This window comes from Phocoena sinus, chromosome 16 (assembly GCF_008692025.1).
Source record: "Phocoena sinus isolate mPhoSin1 chromosome 16, mPhoSin1.pri, whole genome shotgun sequence".
Classification (NCBI taxonomy): Eukaryota; Metazoa; Chordata; class Mammalia; order Artiodactyla; family Phocoenidae; genus Phocoena; species Phocoena sinus.
This window is the reverse complement of record NC_045778.1, coordinates 18,990,118-19,015,780: the sequence shown is the minus strand read 5'-3', so window position 1 is coordinate 19,015,780 and position 25,663 is coordinate 18,990,118. Positions and strand designations below refer to the sequence as shown.

General features: G+C 38.1%; 1 protein-coding gene across 1 annotated transcript in view; it reads left to right on the top strand.

Moving 5' to 3' along the window:
- CTNNA3 (catenin alpha 3) overlaps positions 1 to 25,663 on the top strand; it is a 1,597,197-nt gene that overhangs the window by 1,400,772 nt on the left and 170,762 nt on the right. The window contains exon 14 of the mRNA XM_032609210.1: positions 23,918 to 24,010. Coding sequence (XP_032465101.1) covers positions 23,918 to 24,010 — 93 coding nt within the window. The remainder of the gene's footprint in view (positions 1 to 23,917; positions 24,011 to 25,663) is intronic.

Genomic DNA, 25,663 nt, shown 5'->3' with positions numbered 1-25,663 from the left:
ATAAACACTTTAAATATTTCACTCTACTTTTCTATTCCTTGCATGGTTTCTGGTAAGAAGTAACCTGAAATTCGTATTCTTTTTCCTCCGTAAATAAAGGGTTTTATTCTTCTAAATTCTTTGAGATTTTGTTCTTTATCTTTGGTTTTCTGTAGTTTGAATATGATATGCCTAGATTCAGTTATTGGTGTTTATCCTACTTGGTATTCTGTGAGATTTTTGGTTTGCTATCTGTCATTAATTATTGAAAATTATCAGCCATTATCACTTAAGATGTTTCTTCTGCTCTGTTTTCTCTTTCTCTTCTTTCCATAATTATCTGTTTATTATACCTTTCTAATTGTCCCATAGTTCTTGGATGTTTGAGGGTTTTTTTCCCCCATTCTTTTTTTCTCTTTGCATTTTAATTTGGGAAGTTTCTATTGATGTAATTTGAAATGCTTTGATTCTTTCTTCAGCTGTGTCTACTCTACTGATGATCTCATCAAAGGAATTCTTCATTTTCATTGTTTTTGAATTTTTGCATTTCTTTTGATTCATTCTTAGTTTTTATCTCTCTGCTTATATTACCCATCAGTTCTTGTATTTTTTTGTTTTTAGATTAGAGTAGATTTTTTTTTTAATTCTCTGTCTATAATTTTACAATCTGTGTCATATCTGAATCTGGTTGTGATACTTGCTTTGTCTTTTCAGGCTATGTTTTTGGTTTGCCTTATACTGTGCCTTGTAATTTCCTATTGAAAGCTGGACATGGGTAATAGGAATTGAAGTAAATAGGTCTTTAGTGTGAGGTTTATTTAATTAATTTTTTATTGGAGTATAATTGCTTTACAATGGTGTGTTAGTTTCTGCTTTATAATAAAGTGAATCAGTTATACATAAACATATGTTCCCATATCTCTTCCCTCTTGCATCTCCCTCCCTCCCACCCTCCCTATCCCACCCCTCCAGGTGGTCACAAAGCACTGAGCTAATCTCCCTGTACTATGCAGCTGCTTCCCACTAGCTATCTACCTTACATTTGGTAGTGTATATATGTCCATGCCTCTCTCTCACTTTGTCACAGCTTACCCTTCCCCCTCCCCATATCCTCAAGTCCATTCTCCACTAGGTCTGTGTCTTTATTCCTGTCTTACCCCTAGGTTCTTCATGACATCTTTTTTTCTTAAATTCCATATATATGTGTTAGCATACACTATTTGTCTTTCTCTTTCTGACTTACTTCACTCTGTATGACAGACTCTAGGTCTACCCACCTCATTACAAATAGCTCAATTTCGTTTCTTTTTATGGCTGAGTAATATTCCATTGTATATATGTGCCACATCTTCTTTATCCATTCATCCGATGATTGACACTTAGGTTGCTTCCATGTCCTGGCTATTATAAATAGAGCTGCAATGAACATTTTGGTACATGACTCTTTTTGAATTATGGTTTTCTCAGGGTATATGCCCAGTAGTGGGATTGCTGGGTTGTATGGTAGTTCTATTTGTAGTTTTTTAAGGAACCTCCATAGTGTTCTCCACAGTGGCTGTATCAATTTACATTCCCACCAGCAGTGCAAGAGGGTTCCCTTTTCTCCACATCCTCTCCAGCATTTATTGTTTCTAGATTTTTTGATGATGGCCATTCTGACTGGTGTGAGATGATATCTCATTGTAGTTTTGATTTGCATTTCTCTAATGATTAATGATGTTGAGCATTCTTTCATATGTTTGTTGGCAGTCTGCATATCTTCTTTGGAGAAATGTCTATTTAGGTCTTCTGCCTATTTTTGGATTGGGTTGTTTGTTTTTTTGTTATTGAGCTGCATGAGCTGTTTATAAATTTTGGAGATTAATCCTTTGTCAGTTTCTTCATTTGCAAATATTTTCTCCCATTCTGAGGGTTGTCTTTTCATCTTGTTTATGGTTTCCTTTGCTGTGCAAAAGCTTTGAGGTTTCATTAGGTCCCATTTGTTTATTTTTGTTTTAATTTCCATTTCTCTAGGAGGTGGGTCAAAAAGGATCTTGCTGTGATTGATGTCATAGGTCAAAAAGGATCTTGCTGTGATTGATGTCATAGAGTGTTCTGCCTATGTTTTCCTCTAAGAGTTTGATAGTTTCTGGCTTTACATTTAGGTCTTTAATCCATTTTGAGCTTATTTTTGTGTATGGTGTTAGGGGGTGGTCTAATCTCATACTTTTACAAGTACCTGTCCAGTTTTCCCAGCACCACGTATTGAAGAGGCTGTCCTTTCTCCACTGTACATTCCTGCCTCCTTTATCAAAGATAAGGTGACCATATGTGCATGGGTTTGTCTCTGGGCTTTCTCTCCTGTTCCATTGATCTACATTTCTGCTTTTGTGCCAGTACCATACTGTCTTGATTACTGTAGCTTTGTAATATAGTCTGAAGTCAGGGAGCCTGATTCCTCCAGCTCCATTTTTCATTCTCAAGATTGCTTTGGCTATTCAGGGTCTTTTGTGTTTCCATACAAATTGCGAAATTTTTTTGTTCTAGTTCTGTGAAAAATGCCAGTGGTAGTTTGATAGGGATTGCATTGAATCTGTAGATTGCTTTGGGTAGTATAGTCATTTTCACAATGTTGATTCTTCCAATCCAAGAACATGGTGTATCTCTCCATCTATTTGTATCATCTTTAATTCCTTTCATCAGTGTCATAATTTTCTGCATACAGGTCTTTTGTCTCCTTAGGTAGGTTTATTCCTAGATATTTTATTCTTTTTGTTGCAATGGTAAATGTGAGTGCTTTCTTGATTTCACTTTCAGATTTTTCATCATTAGTGTATAGCAATGCAAGAGATTTCTGTGCATTACTTTTGTATCCTGCTACTTTACCAAATTCATTGATTAGCTCTAGTAGTTTTCTGGTAGCATCTTTAGGATTCTCTATGTATAGTGTAAAGTCATCTGCAAACAATGACAGCTTTGCTTCTTCTTTTCCGATTTGGATTCCTTTTATTTCCTTTTCTTCTCTGATTGATGTGGCTAAAACTTCCAAAACTATATTGAATAAGAGTGGTGAGACTGGGCAACCTTGTCTTGTTCCTGATCTTAGTGGAAATGCTTTCAGTTTTTCACCATTGAGGATGATGTTGGCTGTGGGTTTGTCATATATGGCCTTTATTATGTTGAGGAAAGTTCCCTCTATGCCTACTTTCTGCAGGGTTTTTATCATAAATGGGTGTCGAATTTTGTCGAAAGCTTTCTCTGCATCTATTGAGATGATCATATGGTTTTTCTCCTTCAATTTGTTAATATGGTGAATCACGTTGATTGATTTGCGTATATTGAAGAATTCTTGCATTCCTGGAATAAACCCCAGTTGGTCATGGTGTATGATCCGTTTAATGTGCTGTTGGATTCTGTTTGCTACTATATTGTTGAGGATCTTTGCATCTGTATTCATCAATGATATTGGACTTTAGTTTTCTTTCTTTGTGACATCCTTGTCTGGTTTTGGTATCGGGGTGATGGTGGCCTCGTAGAATGAATTTGGGATTGTTCCTCCCTCTGCTATATTTTGGAAAAGTTTGAGAAGGATAGGTGTTAGCTCGTCTCTAAATGTTTGATAGAATTCACCTGTGAAGCCATCTGGTCCTGGGCTTTTGTTTGTTGGAAGATTTTTAATCTTCCAGTTTCAATTTCACTGCTTGTGATTTGTCTGTTCATATTTTCTATTTCTTCCTGATTTAGTCTTGGCAGGTTGTGCATTTCTAAGAATTTGTCCATTTCTTCCAGGTTCTCCATTTTATTGGCATATAGTTGCTTGTAGTAATCTCTCATGATCCTTTGTATTTCTGCAGTGTCAGTTGTTATTCCTCCTACTTCATTTCTAATTCTATTGATTTGAGTCTACTCCCTTTTTTTCTTGATGATTCTAGCTAATGGTTTATCACTTCGGTTTATCTTCTCAAAGAACCAGCTTTTATTTTTATTGATCTTTGTTATCATTTCCTTCATTTCTTTTTCATTTATTTCTGATCTGATCTTTATGATTTCTTTCCTTCTTCTAACTTTGGGGTTTTTTTGTTCTTCTTTCTCTAATTGCTTTAGCTGCAAAGTTAGATTGTTTATTTGAGATGTTTCCTGTTTTTTAAGGTAAGATTGTATTGCTATAAACTTCCCTCTTAGAAGTGCTTTTGCTGCATCCTGTGGGTTTTGGGTCGTCGTGTCTCCATTGTCATTTGTTTCTAGATATTTTTTGATTTCCTTTTTGATTTCTTCAGTGATCACTTCGTTATTAAGTAGTATATTGTTTAGCCTCCATGTGTTTGTATTTTTTACAGATCTTTTCCTGTAATTGATGTCTTATAGTGTTGTGGTCAGAAAAGATACTTGATATGATTTCAATTTTATGAAATTTACCAAGGCTTGATTTGTGAACCAAGATATGATCTATCCTGGAGAATGTTCCATGAGCACTTGAGAAAAATGTGTATTCTTTTGTTCTTGGATGGAATGTCCTATAAATATCAATTAAGTCCATCTTGTTTAATGTATCATTTACGGCTTGTGTTTCCTTATTTATTTTTATTTTGGATGATCTGTCCATTGGTGAAAGTGGGGTGTTAAAATCCCCTACTATGATTGTGTTACTGTCAGTTTCCCCTTTTATGGCTGTTAGTATTTGCCTTATGTATTGAGGTGCTCCTATTTTGTGTGAATAAATATTTACAATTGTTATATCTTCTTGGATTGATCCCTTGATCATTACGTAGTGTCCTTCTTTGTCTCTTGTAATAGTCTTTATTTTAAAGTGTATTTTGTCTGTTATGAGAATTGCTACTCCAGCTTTCTTTTGATTTCCATTTGCATGGAATATCTTTTTCCATCCCCTCACTTTAAGTCTGTATGTGTCCCTAGGTCTGAAGTGGGTCTCTTGTAGACAGCATATACACGGGTCTTGTTTTTGTATCCATTCAGCCAGTCTGTGTCTTTTGGTAGGAGCATTTAATCCATTTACATTTATGGTAATTATCAATATGTATGTTCCTATTCCCATTTTCTTAAATGTTTTGGATATGTTATTGTAGGTGTTTTCCTTCTCTTGTGTTTCTTACCTAGAGAAGTTCCTTCAGCACTTGTTATAAAGCTGGTTTGGTGGTGCTGAACTCTCTCAGCTTTTGCTTGTCTGTAAAGGTTTTAATTTCTCCATCAAATCTGAATGAGATCCTTGCTGGTTAGAGTAATCTTGGTTATAGATTTTTCTCCTTCATCACTTTAAATATGTCCTGCCACTCCCTTCTGGCTTGCAGAGTTTCTGCTGAATGATCTGCTGTTAACCTTATGGGAATTTCCTTGTGTGTTATTTGTTGTTTTTCCCTTGCTGCTTTTAATATGTTTTCTTTATATTTAATTATTGATAGTTTGTTAATATGTGTCTTTGCGTGTTTCTCCTTGGATTTATCCTGTATGGGACTCTCTGTGCTTCCAGGACTTGATTAACTTTTTCCTTTCCCGTATTCGGGAAGTTTTCAACTCTAATCTCTTCAAATATTTTCTCAGTCCCTTTCTTTTTCTCTTCTTCTTCTGGGACCCCTATAATTCGAATGTTGGTGTATTTAATGTTGTCCCAGAGGTCTCTGAGACTGTCCTCAGTTATTTTCTTTTTTTTTTCCTTTATTCTGCTCTGCAGTAGTTATTTCCACTATTTTATCTTCCAGGTCACTTATCCATTCTTCTGCCTCAGTTATTCTGCTATTGATCCCTTCTAGAGTATTTTTTAATTCATTTATTGTGTTGTTCATCATTTCTTGTTTCCTCTTTAGTTCTAGGTCCTTGTTAAATGCTTCTTGCATTTTCTCTGTTCTATTTCCAAGATTTTGGGTCATCCTTACTATCATTATTCTGAATTCCTTTTCAGGTAGACTGCCTATTTCCTCTTCATTTGTTAGGTCTGGTGGGTTTTTACCTTGCTCCTTCATCTGCTGTGTGTCTTTCTGTCTTCTCATTTTGCTTATCTTACTGTGTTTGGGGTCTCCTTTTCACAGGCTGCAGGTTCGTAGTTCCCATTGTTTTTGGTGTCTGTCCCCAGTGGCTAAGGTTGATTCAGTGGGTTGTGTAGGCTTCCTGGTGGAGGGGAATAGTGCCTGTGTTCTGGTGGATGAGGCTGGATCTTGTCTTTCTGGTGGGCAGGTCCATGTCTGCTGGTGTGTTTTGGGGTGTCTGTGTCTTTATTGTGATTTTAGGCACCTCTCTGCTAATGGATGGGGTTGTGTTCCTGTCTTGCTAGTTGTTTGGCATAGGGTGTCCAGCACTGTAGCTTGCTGGTCGTTGAGTGAAGCTGAGTCTTGGTGTTGAGATGGAGATCTCTGGGAGATTTTCACTGTTTGGTATTATGTGGAGCTGGGCAGTCTGTTGTGGACCGGTGTCCTGAAGTTGCCTCTCCCACCTCAGAGGCACAGCCCTGATGCCTGGCTGGAGCACCAAGAGCCTTTCATACACACAGGTCAGAAAAAAAAAATTTTTAAGTAAAAAGAAAAAAAACGGTCGGACAGAACCCTAGGACAAATGGTGAAAGCAAAGCTATACAGACAAAATCTCACACAGAAGCATACATGTACACACTCACAAAAAGAGGAAAAGGGGAAAAAATAATATATCTTGTTCCCAAAGTCCACCTCCTAAATTTGGGATGATTCGTTGTATATTCATGTATTCCACAGATGCAGAGTACGTCAAGTTGATTGTGGAGCTTTAATCCGCTGCTTCTGAGGCTGCTGGGGGAGATTTCCTTTCTCTTCTTGGTTCTCACAGCTCCTAGGGGCTCAGATTTGGATTTGGCCCCGCCTCTGCGTGTAGGTCGTCGGAGGGCGTCTGTTCTTCGCTCAGACAGGACGGGGTTAAAGGAGCAGCTGCTTCGGCGGCTCTGGCTCACTCGGGGGGGAGGGGGGAGGAGGGGCACGAAGTGCAGGTCGAACCTGTGGCGGCAGACGCCGGCGTGACGTTGCCCCTGGCTGAGGCGAGCCGTGCAGTTCTCCCGGAGAAGTTGTCCCTGGATCACAGGACCCTGGCAGTGGCGTGCTGCACAGGTTCCCCGAAGGGGGGTGTGGATAGTGACCTGTGCTCGCACACAGGCTTCTAGGTGGCGGCAGCAGCAGCCTTAGCGCCTCATGCCCGTCTCTGGGGTCTCTGCTTTTAGCCGCGGCTCACGCCCGTCTCTGGAGCTCCTTTAAGCAGCGCTCTTAATCCCGCCTCCTCGCAAACCAGGAAACAAAGAGGGAAGAAAAAGTCTCTTGCCTCTTCGGCAGGTCCAGACTTTTCGCCGGCATCCCTCCCGGCTAGCCGTGGCGCACTAGCCCCCTTCACGCTGTGTTAACGCTGCCAACCCCAGTCCTCTCCCTGCGCTCCGACCGAAGCCCGAGCCTCAACTCCCAGCCCTGCCCGCCCCGGCGGGTGAGCAGAGAAGCCTCTTGAGCTGGTGAGTGCCGGTTGGCCCTGATCCTCTGTGCGGGAATCTTCCCGCTTTGCCCTCCGCACCCCTGTTGCTGTGCTCTCCTCCGCGGCTCCGAAGCTTCCCGCCTCCGCCACCCGCAGTCTCCGCCCGCGAAGGGGCTTCCTAGTGTTTGGAAACCTTTCCTCCTTCACAGCTCCCTCCCACTGGTGCAGGTCCCGTCCCTATCCTTTTGGCTCTGTTTATTCTTTTTACTTTTGCCCTAGCCAGGTACGTGGGGACTTCCTTGCCTTTTGGGAGCTCTGAGGTGTTCTGTCAGTGTTCAGTAGGTGATCTGTAGGAGTTGTTCCACGTGTAGATGTATTTCTGGTGTATCTGTGGGCAGGAAGGTGATCGCGTCTTACTCTTCTGCCATCTTCGCATAAGCTCTAGTGTGAGGTTTTATGTTACGCTGCCTAGGAGTTGGGCTGTGTTTATTGTTTGATGCACTTATGGTGCCAGAGCCTTGTTTCCTCTGTTGTACCTGTTTGCGTTCTCCTCTGTTTTCACTGGGTTTCCCTGGCAACTCTTTCTTAATAGGGTCTGCTCTTTGCAGCACTTTATATGTGTAATCCATTGTTATTATACTGGGGTCTTGTTTTAATGTAATGGTATGGTGCGGGGGAGGGGAACCTGTGATTATATCTGAGTCTTTTAGTGGCCTGCACCTGGCATGTGAGCTTCACAAGTGTTTCTTATTCCTAGCCCCACATTAGGTGATACAGGAAGGCTAGAGGGGGTGGGAGTTGGATAACTTCTCCCAAGTTGGATAAAGAACTGGAGAGAGGAAGCATATAAAACAGAGAACACTCTAGGAATACTTAACAATATTTTTTCTTTCCCGTCTTATCTTAGAGACCTGAGGTTTTTTTCCTTAAATCTTCACCATAAGAACCAGGTGGAGTTTCTGGAACTAAAACCCTTGAAAGTATATGGGGGCCCCCAAAGGCTGGGACCGCCCCCAGGAATTTCTCACTTTCATGCTAGCTCACCCTCAGTCTTCAACAATTGATAAAAATTACCATGTAAGTGTTTCCACCAGTTACGACTTCTGCAGCTTCTGCTTTAGGTAAGCTTTTCTTTTTTTTTTTTAAATTTTTGAATTTTATTTAATTTATTTTTTTATACAGCAGGTTCTTATTAGTCATCCATTTTATACATATTAGTGTATATATGTCAATCCCAATCCCAAAGGTAAGCTTTTCTTAGTTGAGTTCCTCTTCATGTTATTTACCTTTCCCTCTAGATTGTGGAGTAGAAGTTTGTCCTGTGACCTCAATTTTCTGATGAAGCTAAGAAGAGTCAGTCATTTTCAGTTTGTTCTGCTTTTTTCTTACAGTGAGGACAACTTCTAAGCTCTTCGCATGTCAGAGCTGAAACCAGAAGTCTCATGAGTTATTTTGTTGTTTAGATTTGTGTTTGCCTCTTTGGTTTTCATGTATAACATCATATTACTTGCAAATAGATTGTTTATTTCTAATCTTCCCAAAAAATTATGATTTTTTTCTCAATGTTAAATAATAGAGACATTTGGCATTTCACTTTGTTTCTAACCTTAGTGGGAATACCTGTGGTGTTTTTAACTAGCATGCCGACTTTAGAGCTGAAATAGGTGTAGCATATTAAGGGAGTAGCAATAGCTTTCTATTTTATTGAATGTTTTAATTAGGGAAAGATGGAATTTTGTCAAAGGCTTTTCAGTGTATCTGAAGGAATCTTTTTTTTTTACTTTTATATCTAGTAATATGGTGAATTATATTATTGGAATTCCTAATAGTGGAGCATTCTTGAATTTCTGGAGTATATCTCACTTTGCCATGTTATATTTTTTTATGTACTGTTATTTGTTAGTATGGAGTCATAATCTTCAAAATAGCTTCCTAGTTCCTTTCACTAAAAGGGCTTAGAACAATGATGCCTTAGCTACAGTGAGCACACCTCTTTCCTGGTCTTGATTTTTAAATACCAGGAGTCATTTAGAGGAATCAGAACTCCTTGGAGATGTGCCATATGGAGCAGATGCTCTGACTGGAATAAAAATTGGGTTTAGGTTGTTGGCACAGAAGGAGAGATAGTACCATATTTAAAATCAATTCACTGTCTCATTCATGGACACTTGTTGCAACAAAAATATTAAAGTCAATAATGTTGTTTATGTGGTAAAAAAAACTACAACATATAATAGATTCTAATTTGTAATGAGATGAAAAATGACCATGAAAATCTTCTGTACCACAGTTTCACTGGTTGTCTTAGGGCAAATATTTCAGAGTTACTAAATCTCAACAATTTTTTTTTCACATGATCCCTCCAAGAGTGTTGATCTCTTCTGAAATACAAAGCGATGGCCATATTAAGCTAGTATATATAATGTAGTATATGTGTATGTGTATATATATGTGTATTGCATAAAAATTAAACTGAGGAAATACTGAGGAAGATGTGTAATCAAAGAACTTTGCAGGTTTTTTTAAGTAATAGAGAGCTGAAAGAAATAGGTCCCTCTATCTAGGTGCACCTAGCAGTGTTTTAAATTAGGTGTAGAGATTTATAAGCAATAGTATTTAGTGATTTTTAATTTTCACTGTTTAACTATGAATTGCCAAAATTAGGCCAAAGCCTAATAAAGGTTTTGTGCAATTAAACCTGACATAATTTTAACTGTTGACCTCTACTTCTTTTTTTTTTTTAAATTAATTTATTTATTTTTGCTGTTTTGGGTCTTCGTTTCTGTGTGAGGGCTTTTTCTAGTTGTGGCAAGTGGGGGCCACTTTTCATCAAGGTGCGTGGGCCTCTCTTGTTGCGGAGCACAGTCTCCAGACACGGCAGGCTTAGTAGTTGTGGCTCACGGGCCTAGTTGCTCCGCGGCATGTGGGATCTTCCCAGACCAGGGCTCGAACCCGTGTCCGCTGCATTAGCAGGCAGATTCTCAACCACTGGGCCACCAGGGAAGCCTTGACCTCTACTTCTTGAACTACTATGTTTTACTGATCCTTCCAAAGAAGTAAATCAGGGGCCTCTGTGCTGGTGAAAGAGCGGGCTTTAGTGGGCAGGGTTTCTGGTTTCCTGCCTTCAGTTGAATCATGTCGTCATATCATGTAAGTATGTGTGTGTGTGTGCATGTGCGTGTATATGATAGCTGAGATTTTATATGGAAAAATGTACTTTATAGAGAGAAGCACAAAATGCATGAAAGCCACTGGCCTTTTCACCTGGGCTATTTTCATAGCTTCTGTTGTTTACTTCCATTTGCATTAGGTGGCTAAAAGTAGTTTGCAATTCCTTCTGTTCTGAACCACTTACATAATTTCGGGTCTCTGCTGCTTTCTTGTCCTCTCCTGGGCCTCTTATTTTTACCTTCAGTATACCTTTTGAAGAAATGAAGCATTCATTTTTTTTTTTTTTTTTTTTAATTATCTCAAATTTTCTCTGTTTGAGCCCAACTTAGCTTCTTTGAGTTGGTTTTTCGGAGTGTTTTCAATTATCTAATAAACTGAGTAAAAGTAAAAGGTGATGCAACTTAATAATAATATTCACAGCTGTCATCGAATTGACATTTATAACATACTTTAATAATTTTTATATACTTATTTAGACTTTCAAGCCCTTTCAGATATAATGAATCCCATTTTATAGAAGAAAGGATTTACACTCTAAAAGTTAAAAATAACATGATTGATATTATCTAGTGAGTAAGTGATTGAGCCAGGACCAGTCTTCTAACTCCTGGTCTAATATTCTTTATTTAGCATTTCAGTACAATATTAATCAGACATAATAGCTCATATTTCTTGACATAAGTTAGAATGACATGATAGCTAATATTTATGTGAGTGCTTATTGTGTTCCTGGTACTAGATTGAATAATACTTACTACTTTCTCATATATTTCTTATAACAGCCCTATAAGATAGGTACATCAAAATTGAAGGAGTTTGATATACTTCCCCCATACCCACAATTAACCTGTGGTGTATCAGGATTGGAATTTAATTTTTTTTTTCATTTCAACGTGCATGGTCTTAATTTATCTCCTATACTGCATCTTAGGACAGAAAGAACAAAGAGAAAATTTTAGTGAGAAACTACTATGTTCCCTGAACTGAGAAAGTGGCTTTATAAAACTACTTTCACATAAAAATGAAAAGACTGTCTTACATTATATATACAGAGTTAAGTCTATATTTATCACCTGAGTTGCCCGTAATAACATCTTGATGAGGAGGTAGTAAAATGTAGAACATGAAGAAGTCAGGGACAGCTCTCTTTCTTTTATAGTACATAAGACCAATTACCAAATAACCTTCTAGGGTCACAGAATAAATAAATGTCATTTTCCAATTAGATGAGGAAACACTTTTGGTACAATATCAATTCTTTTTTGTCTGGCATTTTAATGAATACTTACTAAATGAAAAAGTGAATGAATGAATGAGTGAGAAGCAAAAATGAGAAGCTAGTTTTCCTGACTTCTTGCCGCAAAATGCTGAACCTATTCCTTACTTAGTTTAAAATATAATACTGAAGTTGTTATTATTTTAATTATACCAAGATTCCAGAGCTGAGATCTTAAGTGAAAGCTGTGTTTAGATGGTCTAATTCCTTAGTAGGATCAAAGGATGGTTAAACAACATGAGGAATTAAAAACTACCCTGTCCATAAGATCAGGGAAAATCTTGAGGAGCACTGCATTATTCACTTCAGCTTGAAGCTAAAACAATTTGTAAATATTAGTGAGAGTGTAATAAGGAGCAGCTTGGAGAGTCTAACAAAACAAGTCAAACAGGATGTTTTGCATGAATCAAAATTTTTCATTGTGCAAATAAAGGTGTATGTTGATAGGAGAATGTGAATAATGTATTTCAATACTCATGAAATTTTCACTAAAACTCCATACACAGAACTTAGTTTCATAAAGGTGGTGACCTCACAATTTATGACAGTCCCATAACACCTAACTCGGCTGCACTTCATACAGTTATCTGTAAATATCTTGGGAATAGAATCTGTATCTATTTAATTTTTTTCTCTTTTCAAATTTTAAAAAAGAAATGTTTGATACTTTTAAATTAAAAAAAAGATAGTGTCACACGCACACGAAACACATGCACCCACACACAGCCCCAACAGCCACTGAGTTTAATTAAATTAAGCCTAGCAAATTCTCTTATATAGAACATGGCATACTTTTTCATCTTGCCACATTGATAACAGGGATCCTGTTCCAAAGCAGATTGTCTCTCTCATTGTAAAATGATTTTGAAAACGATTTCTCCTTTCCAGAGACTAAATATTATTTCTGGTTTCTGGATGGGGATAAGATCTGCAGGGAAAAGGAGTTTTTAAGATAGAGCAATATTAGAAAAAAAAAATGATTGGCATATTAAATTACTTTGAATCGGTGAAAAGATAAGAATAAAAGGTGAGAGTTGAAAAGTAAGAAAAGATAGTTCAGCTGAAGAGTACTTAGGATTAATTTTCATCAGGCTGTGAAAAGAATTATTGACTTTATATATAGCATATGCTATCTTTAGTTTTATTTAGCATACAGCTTCAGTGTTTTATATAAATGACACTCTAATATTGTTCATCCAAAGACAGCCTGAGCAGGTTTTTGAAAACAATATTTTTATCTACACATGCACGACACGAGCCTTGTGACATCTAAGGCTACTTCTGGATAAATCCAGAGGGAGACGCACATGAGTAGAGTAGATGAAATGCAGTAGATGACCCCTGTATTTATTGCAATGAACAATTGTAATTGCTATTTTATTATTTTACTGTTATATTTTTAAATGAACTAAACATATAGTCACATTAATCATATACAAGAGGAAGTGCAGGTACGTAATTATCATTAATTCTGCACATTTAACTGGGAGTCTCATGATACTTTACTGAAATAGCATGGGCCAACTTCTGGCTAAACGTGGGAGGTTAGACTCTCCAGGGTGAAAGCATAGTGGTCTCTGGGTGGTCGGCATGAGTAGAACTATTTCCCAGAATGCAATAAAAGATGGGCAAGAGGGAGGCCTGACTCTCCAGGCTTTGCACCATGTATACACACACATGCCCACATACACACACATGCACACACACCTGCTTCACTGTTTTATGCTTTAGTCAGAATCATTACATATTTTGCATTGTCGTGAATATTAGCATTCTCTAGTTTCATTTAAGAAGGGATTTTAATACTACATTTTTTTGAAAACCATTGCCTTGAATGAAGTGAAAAAAAAGTTTAAAGCTTGGTTTGATATTTTATAAACACGTTAAGTGATAGAAAAATCACATTGCTGCTATAATATCTTACCATTCTTATCAGTGGTCTTTTCACATTGAGTCCATATATAAAAGCCTGCAGTTGGTATTATTTTACTAAAGCTGTGACTTTTTTATTTCTAAGCACCCCTAGTGATATGACCCATGGATAAGGTTTCTGTGAACTGAACATTTAACATTGATAACAAAAATTAACAATCTTTAATTAAATATGTGGTCCCTTACTACAAATTGAAGTCCATTTTATTAAATAGTGAAAACAAGAGAGATATTAAATGATTAAAACTGAATTTGCAGTATTACTCCTTTCATGTACTTATTCAACAGAAATTCACATTGCGTGGTCCCTGTTGTAATTATAGTCTTGGGCTAAGCAAACAATTGTTACTTTATGTAGTATATGTCTAGGTAGGCATTTGAATAAGTAGATGCAAATTCTGACAGCATTACTGATGTGTAACTGACATTTAATAAACTATGCATATTAAAGCATACGATTTGATATGTTTTATAGACATACGTATTTAACCCTGAAGCTATCACCACAATCAAGATAAGGAATATATACATCAAAACCTAAAACTTTCTCATGACACTTTGTAATCTAATCACTCCTTGCTGCAGACCCCAAATGGTCCCACAGACCATACTGATTTGTTACCATAGATTGATTTGCAATTTCTAGAATGCTGTCTAAATAGAATCATATGAATGTACTCTTACTTGGCTTCCTTCATTCAGCATAATTATTTTGAGATCCAGCCAGGTTGTTATTTGTATCAATAATCCATTCCCGGGCTTCCCTGGAGGCACAGTGGTTGATAGTCCACCTGCCGATGCAGGGGACACGGGTTCGTGCCCCAGTCCGGGAAGATCCCACATATGCCGCGGAGTGGCTGGGCCCGTGAGCCATGGCCGCTGAGCCTGCGCGTCCGGAGCCTGTGCTCCGCAACGGGAGAGGCCACAAGAGTGAGAGGCCCGCGTACCGCAAAAAAAAAAAAAAAAAATAATAATAATAATCCATTCCCTTAACTGAGTAATATTCTATTGAATATTACTATTGTAATATTAGTTATATTACTATTGTAATATTAGTAATATTCTATTGAATATCATATAGTTTATCATTCTCTGTTGATGAACATCTGGGTCATTCCTGCTACTTGGCTATTACAAAACAAGCTGCTATGAGTAGTTGTGTACAAGCCTTTTTGTGAATATATGTTTTTATTTCTCTTGGGTAAACACTTAGGAGTGGAGTGACCAGATTCTATGGTATGTATATGTTTAACATGTTAAGGAACACATGCAATTTTTAAATCTAATTTCCCCACTAGGTTTGCTTCTACCTCTTGTCCTAATTCCATAGATCAAGACAGACCTGTGTGCAAACAGCACAATGCATTGCCGTGAGCTAGTTTCATAGCCACTTATATCTGACTACATCTTCAACGGTGATGTATTCACTCGCTTCTACAAATAGGCCTTTTAGTTTGGGGACTTAAAAATCCCTTTTAGAGAGAGCATAATTCTTCCTTAGTGGTTGTCCAAAGATTTGTTTTGCTGCATTCTAGTGTTCTATTTCATATATAAGCTGCCAACTTAGGCAACTTTATTCTACTAGTGTAGGGAATTCTTATGTCCCATAAAGCAAACTTCAACCCAGTAACCCTGAATAATATGTACAAAAGTCTAACATAGATCTGAATTACTGTCTCATCGAGCAACATCTCCTCTGTAATGTGGAACTTCTTTCATAGTTTTCCGTTCTTTAGTTCAGTGTGAAATAGGAGTGTCAGGTGTGGACATCCTGCTTAGCCTTACATAATACCCGTGGCTGGAACACATCAGGCAGGTTTTTGCTTTATTACTGTGCCTGGGATTACTTTGCAAATCTAGAAAGATGAATTTGGTTAGAACCGTTGATATTATGCCTGACTGCCTAACAATTTCTGGAAGTAAAAGATTTCCTATAGGTTAAAAAATATATATCCCTGCTGGGAAGTCACACCACAACTCTTCGTTCCCACAAAATCTTTATTACAGAATACTTCTATAAAACCAATTTCCAGGACACTGAAAATGTGATCCATGAAATAAGAAAGCAACTGCTTTCATGGATCCACAGAGCTAAGAAGGAGACCATGCAATATAGGGGAACAGCATAAGGCCCTGATGAGGTATAGATCTCTGTATCTGCTATCAGTCTTCTTTAGTGTTTGCTCTGATAATGAAGACCTACACTGCAATTTTCCTCTCCCCTCTTGAGAGCTTTTGTCTGTGTCCACACCAGCTTCAAATACAGTGCCACACTGATAGACCTACTGCAGAGTGACAAGGCCAGCTCTGCTCCCGTGCAGTGAGTTTTGCAATCTTGCTCTTTTTTTTATTGCTTGCTGACATGTCCTTGAAGTGGCATATTCAACCTTAAGCAGATTTTCTTGTAACATTCATTGCTTGTTTTTTCCCCTGATGAACATAATAAATATGTATTGTAAAAATTTAGAAACAAATCAATTATAAAGAAGAAAGCCACATATAACACTCTAACAGTCTCATATATATATATATATATATATATATACATTGTTTTATGTAATTAGAATATATGTACATATACATTGTTAAGAGTATTGAGTATTAAATGCTTTTTCTTTGCCCTTAGATAGTCTCTGAAACTCGTTTTAACATCTGTAGAATAGTTTTTTTGAAAAAAAATAATTTTTAAGTTAGATAACCTCTCTTCAGCTGTTTATTCTAAAGATAAGAACACACATTCACATAAATAGAGTCTGTTTGGCATAGAGTTTGATGGAAAAGTTGAGCTTTTCCTTCGTCAGATGCAGCAGGATGTGTCTGATACTCATGGTAGCAGTGTGTACACCTAAGAGTTAAAGATCGGGGTGTGTGATTAGTCATCTGCTGCCTCTGTTGCCACCAGCACCATTACCACCATCTCCACTACTACGCTTATTTTTATTATTGCGTCATTTCCAACAACAGCACATTCTCACCTATAGCGCAATGACCGTAACTGCACTGCCGCAGTTCTCCATGGCATCATCAGTTACTGCCTGCGAAGAGCCCTAACTTTGTCCTATGTAGTCCTGGACAAAGTATTAACAGTTGTTTCTGTGCTCCTGAGAGGTTAACAAACCAAAAGGGACTTGGGATCTAAAATTGTGTTTAGCATTTCCAAAGAAGGGTATACTGCTAATTCAGAATTTTCTTGAAAAAAAAAGTATCTTTCCCGATACAGTGTCACCAGACCTGCAATAGACTTATAGAGTGAACAGTAGAATTGAATGAGATTTTATAAATCATTTAGTTCAGTCCTTTCATTTACTTCTGAAGAAGGTGAGTTCTCAACTAGTTAAATACTTGTTTGAGGTCACAGCTACTGAAGGCAGCACTTGACCTAGAATCCAGATATGCAGTCTTTATATTCTGTTGCATCAGAGTCCCTGCCTTGCTATAAGAACTTTGGCAAGTTACTTACCTTAGGTTTTCTGTTTATAATTTGGAAATAGGTTATAAATAGGATATAAAGTCAGCTCTGTCCAAAACGCATTTAGTAGTTTTGCTGATTAGTATAGCCTAATTTATATGGAACTTGAAAAGAAAAGAGAAGAAAAAGAAATAACTCAGGAGCGTTTTTTTTTTTTTGGCAGATCCATTGGCAAGCTTTTGCTCATGCTATCATATTATGGGCCAAAACTGAATTGGTTTCAAGTTCGTATAACTTAAAGCCAGTGTGCCAGCCTGAGAAACAAGCAGGATTTTTTTGAGTTGTCTTTTCAAAGACATTTTATGGTTCAAGATAGGTGGCAGTGAAGCGGCTAAAGAAAAATGCACAGGGTGTGATATAATTAATAAATGAAGTAGGAAAAAGGGTTAACTTCAGATGGGCTGACCAGGGAAGACTGGATAGGGTTGAGTATAGGCCGTCTGAACTCCCATGGTAGAAAGGTCCAGCGATGTGAAAGCTGCAGGATGAGGATGCCAGGCAGGAGAGCAGTAGATACCAGGAGCCAAAGATCTTGATGCGGAATGAACTGATGATTGGGGCATATTTGAGGAGTAGAAAATGTCCACGTGTTATGGATCCATAGTGCTTGCCATGAGAAATAAAGTCCTTTGTCTCTGACAACTCTGGAAACTCCAACTGATTGTATAATTTAGTTTAATAGTCAAAATGGCTTCTGGCCACTTATTATCTGTCCAAGAATGTGATAAATTAACCCTCCAACTGACAAGCAATGGAAGGCATACTTAATATGCAAAATGGCTGCATTTCAGGTGACAGGGAAAATCTGGGATTAACTATTGCCGCTACAGTCTTGCAACTCATATTGTTACAGGGACACTTAACTAAGCCTAAACGAATCAAAAAATTAAAATAAGTTCAGTGTCAGGCCAATGGTTCTCATGAAGAACTACATATCAGAATCATTTGTACAACTTTATAAAAATATAGGTTACTGGGCCTCTCCCTCAAAGGCTGATTCCAGGGGTTTGTAGTTTTCAAAAGCCCATGTGTAACACACAACCAGTTGTATACTTTATTTTCTAGTAATATTTTGAAATGCTTGACAGTTAAATGTGATGGTTACATTTTTCTGAGATGTGACCCTTTAAATAATTTATAGGACTTGGAAACTAGAAAAACAGTGGCTCAGGAAAAGGATCAACAACCTTGTCAATAAATGCCAAGAACAGAATATTGATTTCTTGAAGAAAAAGAAAAGTATGTGTGTGTGTGTGTGTGTGTGTGTGTATGTGTGTGTGTGCATTCAACAAGGGGTGTTTTTTAGTTTTCTGTAATTTGAATTGTGCTATTGTTATATCTATTCCTTTTTTTTTTAATTAATGTATTTTAATTCTGGTCTCTCCTAACATTCCAAAATCAGCCTGTTACCACCTCAGCTAAGATAATCTCACTGAACATGTTACTGCAGCTTCCTGTTTCAGAATACTATCCATAGCATAATTCCTTTTCTGTGTCAGACCACCACTGACATTGTTGTCACAGTTATTTGATTGTAGTAAGCCATTGAGGGATAATCAGAGAAGTATGATTTATGATCAAATCATGTGTATGATTTAGAATTCAACCTTAATTCTGAGAAGAAAATGCCAAGCATGACTCCTATTTCCTAGACTATCTTTTTTTTTTCCTTTTTCTTTCCTTCTTTATTTTTCTTCCTTCCTCCCTCCCTCCCTCTTTCTCTTTCTTTCCCTCTTTCTTTCTTTCCTTATTTTTGCTGTTTTGGTGACCACGAATTTATTTCCTTATATTTAAATATTAAACATTTATAAAGTCTTGTGCAAGTGAATTTTAAGGTATAATAATACTGCCTACCTGTCTCACTAAGGATGCTGAAAGAATTACTGAGATAAGTCTGTAGGAAGCATTGAGCTCCTTTGTGTGGAGGGTGAGATTTAAAGGTGGAGGAAACTCAGGTAATTTCAAATCACTTTGGGTTGCCTAAGGAAGGCTTCACAATAAGCAAGAGTTAAAATAGGAATATACGAAATAGTTGTCCTGAATTCTGATAGGAGAAATAAATGAGTAATAACTGAGTTTAACTTCACTTTTTCCAGAAAAAAAATAGGATAGCTTCCTATTGGTCTGGCTTAGAGACAGCTCAGCTTAGAGAAGGAAAGTTATTTCAGTCATCCCTGAGAATCTATGTTAGAGTGTATCTCTGCTGGGACCAATTTAAGAGATAATCTTACTCTTATACATGATTAAAATTGGATCAAAAGAGATCTTTACTTGAAATTTAGAAGAAATCACTGTATGTGGAATTATTTTATACCCTGTTAGCACAATGACATTGTATACTAAAAATCAGGTGAACATAACTAGAGGCAGCCAGTAAGTATCGTGTTAATCCAGAGTAACGGATATGGAGTAAAATGGAGGCATCCAAATTGCCACAAAAGTTTTATCATGCAAATCTAAAAGGTTGTGATGGGATGAGGGATAAGGTAGTGAGGGAAGAGGAGAACAAACACTATAGACAGAAAGAAGCAACTTTTGGGCTTCCCTGGTGGCGCAGTGGTTGAGAGTCCGCCTGCCGATGCAGGGGACGCGGGTTCGTGCCCCAGTCCGGGAAGATCCCACATGCTGCGGAGCGGCTGGGTGCGTGAACCATGGCCGCTGAACCTGTGCGTCCGGAGCCTGTGCTCCGCAACAGGAGAGACCACAACAGTGAGAGGCCCACGTACCGCAACAGAAAAAAAAGAAACAACTTTTGTTGCACCCCAGCTGTTTCTGTGGACTGAGCTCTTAAATTAAAGCGTTCTCAGTACAATTGAGTCTCACAACAATCTTCAGGGTTAGTTATCATTATCCAAAATTTTTTTCTGAAGAAACCAAAGTTTAAAACGAGACACATATTGCCCAGCGTTCTGTAATTGCTAACTGGAGGGGCAGAATTCAAATTCAGGTCTGTATTATTCAACAGTTTATGGTCTTTCTCCTCTATAACACTGATCTAAGATAGTTGGTTTCCCCTCCCACGGGATGAAAATTGATTAGAAACACACAAGTTACACACGCACACACACACATACACATACACACACCTTCCAGAAGTTTAACCTTCCAAAGTGACTAGATGAGTAAAAGCAAGCTGTTTCTAAAAGTGTAAATATAGGGCAGCCCATCCTCCCTCCTCCCTTTTTTAAATGTTTGCTCTTTCTGTTATTATTTGTCTTCAGCTTGAAGGTGTTAATGTACACCCCCAAAATGATTAGAGGACTCCTATTTCTTTCTTAGTTTCCACTTAAACTGTAACATTGTGTATTTAACTTTTTATTTTTACAATACCATCCAGCTGCTTACCTTACAGAATGCAGAATGCTGCCAGCAAGTGTTTTGAACTCTCCCCCACTGATTTTGTTCATGAAAAGAAGAGGTCAGTTGTGGTGGTTTTGCAAGAAAACTATTAGTCCCCTGTTAAAGATAAGGAAAAGTACATAAGTACGTGGGCGTAAATGGTAGGCTTATCTCTTCCTGCCGTATCACCAACAAAAATGGTACTTGTGACTTCTGAGGGCAGTAGTTGCTCTTACTTTCCGTTAAGTCACTTTATTTTCGAATTGCACAGAATACTGGGATTGATGATGAAGTTATATGTCACCACATGATAGAGTATAATCCAAGTAATAAACAACAGACATTTATAAGAAACAGATCACAGTAGGGGCACCAGACAGCCTTCAGCTGCAAAACAACAGGACTCAAGAAAAGGAATTTGATCAGTTGAACTTATTCAGATGTTACAGGGGCTGATAATGTATCAAGAGGGAAATTGTAAAGATGCTTTCTGAAGACTATTTGGGAAGAATACACAAAAATAGCTAATAACGAAATATGTAATTGTACAGAAATTACCTCATGGCAAACTCACGCTATTAATACCTAAGAAGAGAGTAAATTGCCCGTAAATTGCCCTGTGATCATAGTCGCACGTAGTTGCAGCAAAGGAGGACTGCATATAGAGATCAACATATAGATAAAAACTACTTATCACACTGGAGGCTTTGGTGGGAGGGTGGATATTAATATCCAATGAGAGTCAGTTGAAATCAATGCAAAGTGATGGGAGCTGCTCAGTGCAAGTGTCAGAGAACAAAGAAATTGCTGGTTAAAGATCCATGAGCTGAGAAAGACTCTGAGACCATTAGTAGTTAGGAAATTGGTAATTTTGCCCCACAGTGTGAGCTAATCATTGCAAATCCCCACTTCTGGAGTGGCCCCAGGGAAGCAAAGCTCTTCACAGCCCTGAAAATAAACAAAGGGCCTGTGTGCAGAGCAAGGTTTAAGGGAAACCGGAGCTGTTCTGAGGAGGCAGGTCCTGCCCCTTTCCACCCTTTAACAGCCAGGTGTATATGCAAGACACCTTCCTCTTCCACTTTTGGATATTTTTCACGAAACCTAAACGTTTGTATTTTGGATTTCTCACCAGAGCTTTGTAACAAAGGAATCAGAGATTAAAATGGAGACTGTGTAAACTAAAATATTAAACGAATTCTCGTTAAGTACTTTATATTTGCAATAACGCCTTTACTTTGCAATACTGGTATTTGCAATAATGACTGATATCTTTAAATTATTGCCCCGGTGGGACCGAGGGATTGGAAACCTTGAGCAGAGAAAAACAACAAAAAGCAAATAAAGCAATTTAGTTTGAAATACAGAAGATGGAAGCACAGTAGAGGTTCAGTGAGGACAAATTGGCGTTGCTGTTGATACGTTTTGTTCTGTTCATATCCAACTGTATTTTTGGCTATCACTGTTAATTTTGCTTCATTCATTCAAAAGCATGTATGCATGAATACTAGGTTGTGGTGAGGTGATAGTAAGCAGAGCAGACCTAGTCCTTACCTCAAAGAACAGACAGTTCAACCGTCGGCTTACTAATTGAACAAACAATGCTTACGATAAAGTATGCTGAGCACTGTGATAGTGAAAGCAAAGGGCTTCAGGAAATGCTTGGTGGAGGAGCTCAAGCCAGTCTAGGGCATTCTTAATCAAGACACCTCCCTGAACAAGAGATGTTTAAGCTGACATTAAAAAAAAGAAAAAAGAAATGAAAGTAGGTTAACCATTTAGCATAGACACTAAAGTTGATATTAATTTATTAAGTTCTAAGAAAATTTAATTTCTCAATTTCTGGTGTTTTGATGTCGATGTCATATGGTTTTTTTGTTTATTTGTTTTGTTTTGTTTTTGCGGTACGCGGGCCTCTCACTGTTGTGGCCTCTCCCGTTGCGGAGCACAGGCTCCGATGCGCAGGCTCAGTGGCCATGGCTCACGGGCCCAGCCGCTCTGCGGCATGTGGGATCTTCCCGGACCGGGGCATGAACCCATGAACCCGTGTCCCCTGCATCAGCAGGCAGACTCTCAACCACTGCGCCACCAGGGAAGCCCTGTCATATGGTTTTAATGATAATTATTCCATTTATCACCTGTAAACGCCTTGTTTTGCGGTAAGCACATAGTGGTTAGCCAAATTGCTCCTCGGAGAAAAATGTCCTTCTCATCATTTTTGCTTTCCTTTTCTTTCAAAATTTGTTGGGATATAATTCATATACCATAAAATTCACCATTTTAAAGTACAAAAGTTAGTGGTTTTAATATATTCATGAGATCATGTGACCATGACCACTATCTAATTGCAGAACACTGTTTTCATCCCAAAGAGAAACCACACACCCATTAGAGTCACTGCTCCCAACCCTCTCCTCCACTCCTTCTTTTAGAAACAGCGAATCAAATATCTGTCTCTATACATTTGACTGTTCTACAGTTTCCAATACATAGAATCATACAGTAATGTGCTATTTTGTGATTGACTTTCTTCACTTAGCATAATATTTTTAAGGTTTACCCATGTCGCAGCATGTATCAGTACTTACTCCTTTTTATGCCAAGTGATATTCCATTGTATGGATTTACCACATTTTGTTTGCTCATTCATCACTAGATATGTTTTTTGGCTTTTATGATTGGTGCTACTATGAACACTCATTTACAAGTTTTTGTGTGGACATATGTTTTCATTTCTCTCGGGTATGTCATCGAATGGATTGGGTCCTGCTGCTAGCCACTTAAACGATGAATACTCAAGAGATAAAGAAAGGAAAGGTGCCTTTAATCAAAACGCTGGCAATCTGGGGAGACGGTGGATTCAACATCCTCCAGAAACCACCTCCGAAGATTCTACTCGGGCTTGAAAGCTTTTAAAGGGAAGAAAGGAAGTAATCTCAGTTTGTTCTTGAGATTACTGAAGGGGAAGCTAGGGAAGAGATTTGGTCATTTGTCATTTGTTAAATTACTTATTCTTCATTTCTACTTCTTTGATCTATGGAAAGGTCAGACAAGTTAAGCAACTTGTTTCGTGTGATTAAAAGATTTGAAAGGTGTGCTTGAGCCAGAGATGAGTAGAGCATGGAGGTGCCTGGTTTAAAAGTTAGCTATAATATAGCTTTGCTAAAGCGACAGTGAAAGGGGCTTCCTACTGAGGGCAGTTTCCTACAAAGAGCTGCTTACATATATACCTAGGAGTGGGGTTGCTGGGTCATATTGATAACTCTGTGCTTCCTTTTTGATGTGCTGCCAGCCTGGTTACCATTTTGCATTTCCACCAGCAGTGTTTTGCTTTCTTTTTATAGACTCCAGAGGAACTAGAGGATGTTTCTGACCTGGAAGAAGATCACGAGGTCCGCAGTCACACCAGTGTTCAGACTGAAGGGAAAACTGACCGGGTGAGTCCCCTCCCTGTGGGGAGAGCCGTGTGCCATGCCCTCTCCTTGTCAATCCAGGCAGCCTCTCACAGTAGGGATCCCTGGATTTGGGGCTGGTCTTGTAAAGCACAGGGAGAAGAGCCTTAGAATGCAGGAGCACCGTCATGAGGGGAATGATTTCCTCTACCTTGAGAGCTCACAGTGAGGCCATTTCTGGTTAGGTAGTGAATCACTCCGTGCTACTTTTGGTCTTTATAGCCGTCATGGGAATATCAAAGTGAAATTTGTACCTGTTTGTTTAGAGTAGAAAAGAGAAACCACGAAGTTGTAAATATACTTGGAAATTCTAGGGGAGAAAAATCAACTTCTGAGGCAATATTCCTCTACTTTTCTTCCTTTCTACAATGCTTTCTTCTGCCCCATCAACACACACACACACACACACACACACACACACACACACAGAGCAATGATGTTCATCAATTTTTGAATTACTCTGAGATGTTCTATTTCACTTTATTTACACCCAATGCTTGGGAGTTTGTGAAAGTTTGATTTCCTAGCTACTGATAGCTTGCAACTGGAGAACAGACTATAGGACTTGAGTCTGAAAGCCAGGTAGTATAGCATAGTGGCTAAGACTGCCTGGGAATACATCTAAATCAGCCACTTCCTTGCTGGGTTACTGGGAAACTCACTTAGCCTTTCTCTACCTCTGTTCTCTGATTTGTAAAGTAAGTATACTAATGGTATTCTCTATATGAGGATTACTGTGGGAATCAACTAAATTAATGAATAGAGCACTTAACACAGTGCCTAGCTCTTAGTAAGTTCTCAATAATGATTATTGAGAACGAACTAAGTAGCGATAATATCATTATCATCATCATCATTATTATTATTATTTAATTAGCTTAATTCAGTGTCATAAAATTTGGAGATGTATGAAACAGATACATTTAAGACAGTCCTGTGTTTTCAAATATTCAAATTGCCTAGAACAGGTATATGTCAGTCACAATACCTGTGTTTTATGAGAAATGTTGGTTATCTTGAGTTTTTATTTCTTGCTGATTATTTGATTTATAAGTCCTGTAGTGGCCAGGGGACACATAGCACCTGGAGTTAGTTTCCTTCAAATCTGGTAGGCATTCTCGGTGGGAGATCAAATCTTACAAATGGCAATGGAATTGGAAATGAATTTTGGCAATAGTAAACTTTGCTTACGCTTTCAGCGAAGTGAACGATTGATGCACTTGGGCCACTGGAGGTGGAGCGTGTGTGTCAGGGCGCACAAAGTAACTGATCAGAGGGAATTTTCTTAAAATAAAGGCACCTTTAAGGATGCTAGGATTAATATAAACATGCCCTAGTTCTCATTCTGCCTTATCATGTGTAGACAATGAAACCTGGGTTAAGAACCTTAAAATTTAGAAAGTTCAGATTTCTTCATCTGAAAAATGAGAATAATACTACACCTTCTCACAGCATCGTTCATAACTCCAAAGAAGGCAATGCATACAAGACTGTTTTATAAACTTTATATGCTGAGAAGAGAAGGTTCTTCTTATTATTATTATTTATATTTTTGTTCTGGGAAAAACAGCAACTAAATGACCATTTGCCCTTGGTGGTTATAAGGCTGATGACCTCCACAGTTCCAGATCTTAAGAA